The sequence below is a fragment of the Chaetura pelagica genome, unplaced genomic scaffold (assembly GCF_000747805.2).
Source record: "Chaetura pelagica isolate M959 unplaced genomic scaffold, ChaPel_1.0 scaffold243, whole genome shotgun sequence".
NCBI lineage: Eukaryota > Metazoa > Chordata > Aves > Apodiformes > Apodidae > Chaetura > Chaetura pelagica.
Window position 1 is genome coordinate 1436118 of NW_009952712.1, and position 10195 is coordinate 1446312.

Here is a 10195-nt window from a genome sequence, read left to right on the forward strand (position 1 = left end):
GTCGTGTCCCAAGTGGTGTTTGAAAACGTGTCGTGTCAAGCTTTGCTGGAGCATCTTTTGTGCTTGAAAGCTTAAGAGTTGTTTTTCCCTGTGAGGAATGTGCTCGTTTGTCCCCGAGTGGCAATTTACTGAGCCAGTGTCCTCTGGAAATATTAGTCAGTTGCAGAATTATGGTGTTGTCCTGCATATGAGGTCAACGTGAGACGTGGGCAGCGTCTTTGGCCACCCCAGGAGAACGAGGAAGGTTCTGAAGGGCTAGCAGGCCCTGTTTACCTCCCACTTTTCACATCCTTTTTCAAGAACGAGCACTGCCCCGCTATGAAAAAGAGTATTTTTGTGGCCTATAATGGTAGTGAAACAGAGAAAGTCAGGCCTGCTGCTGCAGCCGTGTGCCTGGAGCACTGTAGTAAACAAAGTCACTTTGCAGCTTGAAGATTGCTGGTTTGTTGTGTGGGACAGTAGTTGTAACATTATGAAGGTGGTGGTGGATGCCATAGTGCAGGTTCAAACTGTTCCACCACTCGGTAGAGGTGCAGGTTGTTTGACTGGTGAATTACCAGTTCAAAGCGTTGTGCTACAAAGAAAAAGAAATAACTAGTATTTTTGGTTGGGCTTCACGGGGAACCAGGTTTTTCTGAGTGTTGAACCCGAAATTCAAAAGCTGTGGATGATTCCTTCCAGTTCTGCAGCATAGCTCCTGTGTGACACTGGCCTGCTGGCTTTCCTTGCCGAGCTTCACCTCTTAAAATGAAATGGTGGTCCTCGGTTTGGGAGCCCTTCTCACAGTAAATGTTAGTGAGTTTAACCCCTGTGTTTCCTCGGGGGGTGAGGGTGGCTGAGCAAGCAGTGCATGTCATGCAAACCTCGTGTTGTAAGGTAGGGAAGACATTGTTCCTTTGGGTGTGTTGGCTTGGATATCATTACAACTGTAACTTCTTTGGCCCCACCCAAATATGGTGGTGCTTGTTAGGCAGGAACTTATTTCTTTACAAAAAATGTAAATTGGGCACCTTTTAATGTAAAGGATAGTTCATAACTATTTAAGTCAGCCTGGGTGGTTTTTGCTTGGTGTTTTTCCCCCAAATATTTTGGCCAGAAAAATAGTGTGACAAAGGAGTGTAATGTGTTTGTCCAGATTTTTCTAAAGGTGAGTAAACAGGCTTTTCAGATGGGTGGAAAACTGTGTTTAAGGTCCTTCAGATGTCTTAGTGAAGAAAATAATGCCCATGGGGAGTTATTATTTTTAAAACCCGTTCTGAAGACAGAGAGGGAGGGGAGGAGGAGGCTGCCCAGCTCCCAGGCACCGGCTCTTCCCGAGCTATGTGAAGCATGTGGGCAGCAAGCTGAGCCTTTGTGTGCTGGACTGAGGACTGCTGTGGGTGAGCACACCGTGTAGTCACTGACCAGGACCTCCTGCAGTGGGCTGGGTGACACCCCTTGGGGCTGAGGGTGGCCCTCGGGGAGCACTGCTGGCCAGAGTCCCAGGAACAGCACAGTGGGATGAAGCAGGGTGGCAGCAGAGGGACTTGGGTCCAGCGTGGGGACGCTGGCTTCATTTTGGTGTGCATTGAAATAAAACCCACTTGTTTTACCTGAAAAGCACCTTTTAGAGGGGAAAAAAAAAAACAACACAAAAAAACAACAATTACAAATCTTGCTTAGCTTGATCCTGCTTTGAAAGTTGACCCTGTCATTTTAACACGGAATACTAATGTATTGTGTGCTCTGACAGGTTTTGTTCCCTACAATATTGTCAGGTGTACACACTTGTACAAAACACAGTTTGGTTGAAAAGCTGCGTTAAAATGTGACTAAGAAGAGTCAAATGATCTGCAGAGACTTCTCTAAAGGTACAGTTTCTCAGATCACCTAGTCCCAAGGCTAGAAGAAAAACTGCAACACCAGCTTACCTCCAGTGCTGTATGACTGAGCCAGTATCTCTCCCGGAGCAGCTCCGCGTCCCGTTGATGTGTGTCTGTGGTGTTTCAGGGATAAGGCGCATTGGCAGGAGGCCTGGGCAGCAGCAGCAGCAGCAGCAGCAGCAGGGGGATGGCAAACCCATCGACAGGAGGCCAGAGAGACGGCCCCCGCGGGAGCGCCGCTTCGACAAGCCCGCCGACGAGAAGGGAGAAGCAGGAGAGTTCTCTGTGGACAAGTAAGAATTCTCTCTTGCCAACAGCTTTCCTAGCCTCCATAGGAAGGGGCTGCTCTGCCTTCTGCTGCCAGGCTAAAAAAAAAAGAAACAAGAAAATGTGGATCAGAATTAAATAGAGTTAAATTGGTGTCGGTCGCAAGAAGAGCGCGTGTCATGCAGGCTGTGACGCTTTTCCTGTGATGTTGTTTATGAACTTGGCTCAAGGTAAAGACTGGCAGTGGTCTGACGTGAGCAGTCCCCTTGGTTGAACTGGGAATGTGATTTAAATCAGTAAGGTATCCACCACATCTCTCCATCTATAGCAGACGGGTTAGGAAAGGAGCTTGAGTATACCTGTTGCCTGCAGGGTGGATTTGCTGGCTGCTGCAGCTGTTCCTTACATCTGTGCCCTTGGCTGCTGGGGAGTAAAAGTCCATGTAGGTGTTCACACCTTGGCTGCAGTGACTTCAGGTCTGGAACTGGTGAAGCCATTTGATGTCTAGGCCAGTTTTCATGTGTCTGAAGTATCATGAGGAATCCAGAATCCCAAGTGTTCTGAGCGTTCAAATATTAAAGTTTTAGTTGCCAAAGTTAAAGCCCTTTTGAAAGTCAGTTGGATGAACATCAGTTCTATTGAAATTTCAGTATCAGCTGGTGATGTAACACATTACAAAGATGACATTTTGGGTTTGGTGCCAGAAGATGCATGTGAACAGTAAACCACCTGAGCATTTGTTCCTAGATTCCAACATGCACACCTTGTGTTTTTGGGTATTTTCACTGCATTCAGCATTGACATTAGAGCCTCGGCGCGGTTACAAAATTCTCTAAGAATGAGTCGGTTAAACCCCCAGGAAAAGAAAAACCTCAAAACCCATGCAGTAAGTTTTTCGGGGGTGAAACCTTCCCGTTGGGTTGTTCCCTGCCAGGCCCATCATCGACCGACCGATGCGTGGCCGTGGCGGGCTGGGCAGAGGCCGTGGCCGCGGGCGCGGGATGGGCCGGGGAGACGGGTTCGACTCTCGCGGCAAGCGCGAATTCGACAGACACAGCGGCAGCGATCGATCGTAAGTCTTTAACCTCTTCTGCCCTCCCCTGCTTTCTGTGACTCTTTCCGCCTGTGGAAAAAATAAAATAAAATTGGCTTTTGAACTTCTGTGCCTGGACACTATGATGTTAACTCAGTTTTGTTAGTTCTGTTTCACATTCACATTTCAGCGGCCTGAAGCACGAGGACAAGCGCGGTGGCAGCGGGTCACACAACTGGGGAACTGTCAAAGACGAGCTCACGTGAGTAACCTGTCGTTGCTCTCTCAGCAGACTCTTAATCAGTCCTAATCTTTACCACTTGCAGACTGTAAAGGTTCATCTGCCTTTTTGTGCCTTTGATAGTTTTTGCTGCGCTGTTCATCAGCCTTTGCAGACTTTAGAAAGTTGGCGATTTCTTCCAACATGAAAGACAGCTTCAGAAGTTTGGGGAAGTTTAAAGTGGGGGTCTTCTGGTGATTTTTTGAACAATTATTTTACTGAAAATAGAACAGTTTAGCCATTTTGATCAGGTTGAGCATTCTTTTTTACAAGTATGACATTGAAAGCAGTCATTTTAATACCCAAAGCCATGTTGTGTCTGGGTGTACAGCGGGAGGCTTTCGGAATGGGTACTAGCAAGTATGAGGGAAGACTGTGAGGAAGGTGGAAAGGACAGAATTGAAAAGGCACAGAAAGCACCAATCCTTGGTAGTTCTTTTAAAATGAGGGTGGGTCATGTAAATACACTGTAGAACTTAGTGGTTAATCTTAGGTGGCTTTATAGAGGGATGAACTTTTTAAAAACACAGCTCCAAACGTTGTGTGTTTGCAGTGAATTGGATCAGTCAGCTGTAACTGAGGAAACGCCAGAGGGAGAGGAACATCCGCCTGCTGATTCTGAAAACAAGTGAGTACCACCCCTCTCCTGGGCTCTGCTTGCTTCAAAGGCAGTATTGCTTTGCCTTTAATCCCTCGTGTTTATTCCTATTTCTGTTTTGCCAAACTCAGGTTGTGTTTTCTTCAGTAGACATGAAATGATTCACAGCTGTATGTCTGAAAATCATGATCTCTTGGAATGGTTGGTTCAATAACCATGCGAGCTCTTGGGTCACTTTCAGATTTAGCTGTTCATAATCAGGTCTAATAAGCTTAGGGCCTTAGAATTGCAACTCCCAAGTGCCAAATCCAAGAGCATCTGTCTCATGGCTAGGTAGAACAGCCAAGCAAAAGGGACATAATGTTGTTCTGTCAGTGGAAGGCAACTTTTTTACACTTACTCCAAACAACTAGTGAGACTGTGTGACTAGAAGAAAGGCCATATCTGTCTCATTCTCCAGCCCCTGTGTAGGCAGGCAGCTTTCAAATAAGTTAACTTGGTTGCTTCTCATTCCACTTGGACACTGTTACAGAAGCCACCAGTGACCAGATGAATGAAGCAGAAGGAGCAGTAAGGATACGTAAGAGTGATACAAGTTTTTATATAGGGTGGTACAATAAAATGTTGTCTTTTAATGAGGAATGTGCTTTTTGGTGAATTCAAAACAAAATGGTAAACAAGGTAGAATTTTTAAATACTTGTTTGCAAGAGATTCCTAATGTGGAGTTTGCTACAGCTTGATTTCCATATTAATAACTTCAGTGGTAAAGTGGGTAGAGAACAAGAAATTGATTTTGTTGAACTAAAAAAGAGAAAGACTAGATGCTTTTACTTCTCCATAGTTGTGGTGGTCTGAGGTTACAGTTGTCTTGTATATAGAAGTAGTGTGAGAACTTCTAATGAATTACAGCTTGAGCATTGGCCAGGAAGTACAAGCCAGGTAGTCCTTAAAAAGAAAATAATAAAAATGTATTGGAAATCTGGGTATATTAAATTTGTCTGCAGGATTTCCTGGATCAGTGGTCTGATGCTTGACCAGATCCTGACCCACCTGTGTGCAGATTGATCATCTGCACACTACTTGTAGGTTGTTTTCTTCTTACTCTTACCTGCAGAACATGTCTTCTCACTCTCAAGCACAACACACCTGTTGTAACCCATGGGTTAGTTTTCACATGGGTTAGTTTTCAGGTGGCCTAAATTGATGTGGACCTCCAACCTGAATGTTTCAGTGGAAGTGTAGGATGTGTTGCTGCAGTAAAATGTGCAGGATGCCAAGGGGAAATATCTTTGCCTTGAACCAAAAAACCTGCTTCTGAATATGTACCATGTCAATGACATCAAAGTTAGTAGCTACGAAATGAAAACCTTTTCTCTTTAGTTGAGGCTTTTCTTTTAGCTGCACGTACATACATAGCACTAATTTTCTGTAAGCCAGAAATTCAGTTGCATAAGCAAACCAAAGAATAATTAAAGGATTTTAATTAATGGACAATTTAAACTGCCCAGCCTGTGTAGCTGGAACATGATCTGTTATTGAGCAGAGTGGTTGTGTGTTTTACTTCATAATAACTCTTGGGCAGGTGAGGGCATTAAAGATTTACAGTGAGGTGATAGATTGCACAAGCAACTAAGTTCCATGCTGCTTAAGTTAGCTGAAAGTAAAGATTGTTTCAGTTAGCTGGGAAATTAGTAAGTCTTTGGTTCGATAAAGGAAACAGTGTCCAAAAAGGACTAAATTGTTATTAAAAAAAACTGTCAAGCTGTCTCTCACTGCCTTAACTTGAACCTTGGTGGGAGAGGCATCCAAAAAGAGGGGAGGCAAAGCTCCAAACAAGCCCAGTGCAGAAGTTAGGTTTTCAAATGCGTGAGGAAAATTGTCATGCATGTGGAGAATGAACAGCATGCAAGGGTCAGTGTTAAAATTAACATTTTGCTGAGTTTTGCTCACCAGTTAGTTGCTTAAAGGTGGCTGTGGGGTTGTTTTTAGCACTGTAAGGGGGATGAGTTTTCTTGTGTGCTTTGAGTGGTGGAAGTGAGAGGGTTTTATGTACATCTCAACTCTAAAATACTTGACAAGCTTTTAATAATTAACTGATTTCAAATGCGTTGTATTTAGAATGTGAGTTTTAAGTCCTGATCGTAATATCCATGAATTCACTACAGAGAGAATGAGGTTGAAGAAGTTAAGGAAGAAGGCCCTAAGGAGATGACCCTGGATGAGTGGAAAGCTATTCAAAGCAAGGATCGTGCAAAAGTGGAATTCAACATCCGCAAACCAAACGAGGGTGCTGATGGGCAATGGAAAAAAGGATTTGTTCTCCACAAGTCAAAGAGTGAGGAGGTAAAGTGGTTTTCACTATTTCCTAATGTCCAGATTGTGTCCAGGCTTTTGGAGTGGAAACTCCATTCTTTGAGACACTTGACCTGTAGCTCAACGTCCATAATGTGGGAACAACACTTTTCTTGATAAAGCTGAAGTGACACGGTAGGGTCAGTCATTCTGGCTGTGGTTGGTTTTAGCAGCTGGTGTGTACCCTTATCTTGGTGTCTGCTGTGGTATAATCTAGAGATGAGCTTGGGATACTGCTGCACCTGGGCAGGTAACTTTGTAAGGAATGTCTCTTGGGGAGCATTTTAGGAAAATTCTGTCAATATCAATTTGTTTTATGCAGTACACAGATTCATGGTGCTTGCTAAACCTGTGTAAGGTTGAAGGAACACTGGTCATGCCTCAGTCACCATAACACCTAAACTGTGCCTTAAGTTTGTAGCATACGTGCCCTCTCATTATATAATAAAATACAGACAAATGCCCTTGAAGCCTTTGGGAACGAGAGTTGTGTGCTTCAGCATTGTTCAGCAGAGTTGCTGTAGAATTGAAAATTGCAGTTTCTCAAGAATACTAATTTCAGTCATTGCAAAACTTGAATTACTCCAAGATAGTGAGGGTGGCACAGAGATGCATACTCTTGCACTTGAGGAGAGAGGGACGTGCTGAGAGCTCTGTTTCCTCCATTAGTCTTTGTTTTTAATATTCTAGCATCTTAAGTGGCCCACTGCTAATCAGTGGCCTTGCAGCTTAGTGTACTAGATGCCTCTGACTCCTTTGAAGTAGCTAGATAGTATGAACTATTCTGTTCTGTTTGGTCTTCTAATACATGTTTCTGCTTTTTCACACCTTGTCAGTTTTTTTTCTTGTTAGCCAGGGACATAATACAGATGGGGAGGCAACATTCAGTCCTTGCCAATGAAAACTCCATCTCTAATCTCACGGAACGAGTTTGACTTTGTGACAATCATGCTGTTTTCTTACTGTGGAAGGTAGCTCTGTTCTTTAAACAATGGCTTATCTTTTTAACTTCATCTCTCCTGTATTTGAAGTGTTTGTTCAAAACACTTTCTCTGGCTTGTGTAGAAAAAGGAAACTGTGCCCCTTTCTCTGGCTTGTGTAGAAAAAGGAAACTGAGTTAAACTTCATGTTGGTGTATATAAAAGAGTGTGTTTAAACAGAAGCATTTAGATGCACTAAACCTGCAGTCTTGCAAGTGTGTCAAGAAACACCCCCCAGGCCCAGTCACTCTCAAGCTGACATTTATTCAGCTGAAGAGTCTTTTTTTAACATCTCTGCATGTATGATAGCATAAGATGATGATACTCCTGGGTGGTACAGAAGCAAGAGAGATCCATGCTGTATTTTGCATGTGAAGAGTGAATCAGGAGTCAACTCAGAAACCCAAACAAAACCAGTGAGAATAGCTAATGAAATTACTTTCATGGAAGAACTGACATAATGAATAGATCGATCTGTTTGAGAGGTGTGTTCAGTTAGCTTCTCTTCAAAGAAATGAGTCAAGTGTTTGTAACACTTAACACTAGAAGTTAACAGCTCTTTACTGTTTCAAGCACAGAAATGAGATCTTAACAAAACTGCCTTTAATTCTAGATGCTTTTAGCCTGCTTCAATGTATGTCCAGCAGATGTGCCTCCCCATTTCACTTACTCATTGTTCACTGATCCCTTTGGAAGCAGCTTGGGGATTTTTTTGTTAAGTGGTACAGCACAGCAGCTCTGTACTACAGGTGTTAGGAAAACCTTCACTGCAGCTCCTTTGGGAGCAGGTTTGGAAGTGGAATATTTAGAAGTTAGGAACAAAACCTACCAATCACCTCTTGTTCTTTTTGTTCTCTTGGACATACTTATGAGTCATGAAAGTGAGGCTGATGTCGGGCTTTGCTGGCTCTTACTGAGGAGAAGGGAGCTGATGTGTTGAGGTGACTTGGTTTATAGGTAAATTCTGGTTTTAATCCTGAAAACTTCTGTATACTTAGGACTGAAAAATCACAAGGTGTCAGAGTAGATTTTCTTAGAAATTTGAATTAAAGTGGTGTGAGCTGTGGCTGCCTCATCCCTGGAAGTGTTCAAGGCCAGGTTGGATGGAGCTTGGAGCAACCTGGTCTGGTGAATCTAGCACTGTTCATCTGCCTTAGTCTTGTGAAAGAGCTTTCCTCCTCCTTGTGCTCTTAGCTGAGAGGTGAAACACTTGACCCTCTCTGAGGTCTTTCCTCTTCTCCCATAAGCTGTGTGTTTACTGGAAAGTGCTACTTTGTATAAAATAACTCTTACTACTGTCTCAGATTCTTACTGTTTTAATATGAAATCCGTGTGCATTGGCAGCCCTGGTCTAATGAGACTCTTTCCAGGAGATTGGGTTATGCCATAAAATAAAGATCCTCTTTTTTCCTTCTCTGCAGCTGGTTTAGTGGCTTGAGTCTTTTTAAGTTCTGCTGGTGCAGCTGAACAAAAAATGGGAAGGAGTTGTGTAGTGGAGAGGTCTTCAGATTTGTTCAAGAAATTGGATGCCAGTGTCCTGGAAAGACAGATGTGCCAGGAAATCAGTTCCTGCTCTGTGGATCTGCTTTGCTCTGCCTTTCCTGTGCCTTCAGACTTCCTTGCTAACCTAACCACTTCCTTAGAGGAGGTAGCAATGGAGACTAAGAAATGTATTTTGGAAGAGAGTGGTTCATCTTCTCAAAACTCTTGGATGGAGGCTTTGCAGAAACCTTTCCTCCTGAGCAGCCATTGTGAACATCCCCCCCTCTTGGCCCCACACGGTGTGCCAGGCCTGTCCCAGGGCGGGAGATCAGCCTGCATGCCTGGTCTCTGCAGCTCCCAGCAGCCTTGCTTGCACTTGTTTGGTGTCCATCTTAGGTTTCTCTTGTCTCCACGCCTCTGGTGTCATCCATCCTCTGCTCTTTCTGGATGCTTGCACAGCTGTCGATCTCGCCCTTCTGTTGCTTCATGTGCTCAGTGACATCTGTGTCCAGCCAGTTCATGTGACCTTATTACCTGTTGTTTCTGTATGTAGTTGAGTCTCATTTCTTCCTTTTGTTTTCTCCCTCTGTGCCTTGTGTCACCTTGGCGTGGACACGCACCTTTCATCAGACAAAGGCGATGACAGAAATGCAGGGGAGTCTGCTGGATTCAAATGAGGTACTGATCCTTTATATCTAACTGCCAATGCCTGTGTTTTAATATGAGCCCCTTCTCAAATGGAGGTCTGGATATTAAGTCGTCACCAAAATGGAGGATACAAGTAGATACAATTTGGAGCTCTTCTGTCCATGCCTGTTGTTCATGTGTGCACCATAGAGGACCCTTCGTAATTAGTACCCTTGCTCGTAATTGAGCTCAGTTTAAACCTCATCATAAATGCTTCTATCATGAGTCTTCTTTTCCCTTCTGTTGGTTTTCCATACCTCACTGTCTGCTTTGTCCCCCTCTCCATTCATAGCTTGTTCCTGATTTTTGGCATCCTTTCCCAAGACCCCCAAGTGCAGCAGCGACTTCAAGAATTAGATTAGATCACAGCACTAACAAGAGTTGCCAATACGTACAAATTAAATGCTTCCAAGGGTGATTCAGGATGGACAGTTTGTCTGGCATATCTGTGTGTTGTCACCTAAGTGACAGAAGAGGATGAGGGGAATATATCAAGTCTTTTTTGGATGTTTCAAATTAGCTGCAGTTGCTTCAGATAAAGAAATCCTCAGGTTACATACAGACTTTGCTGGTTTAGTGGTTAAACCAAAGTTAAGCTGTGAAAAAGCCATAGTGTTGGTAGACTGTAGTGTTTCCTTTTTAAAGCAGTACCA

At 43.7% G+C, this 10195-nt stretch overlaps 1 protein-coding gene across 1 annotated transcript in view; it reads left to right on the forward strand.

The window, feature by feature from the left end:
* The window catches only part of SERBP1 (SERPINE1 mRNA binding protein 1), a 17920-nt gene that overhangs the window by 2728 nt on the left and 4997 nt on the right, over window positions 1-10195 (forward strand). Inside the window, 5 exon segments of the mRNA XM_009994571.1 lie at window positions 1990-2155; window positions 3064-3201; window positions 3353-3424; window positions 3996-4070; window positions 6207-6384. Coding sequence (XP_009992873.1) covers window positions 1990-2155; window positions 3064-3201; window positions 3353-3424; window positions 3996-4070; window positions 6207-6384 — 629 coding nt within the window.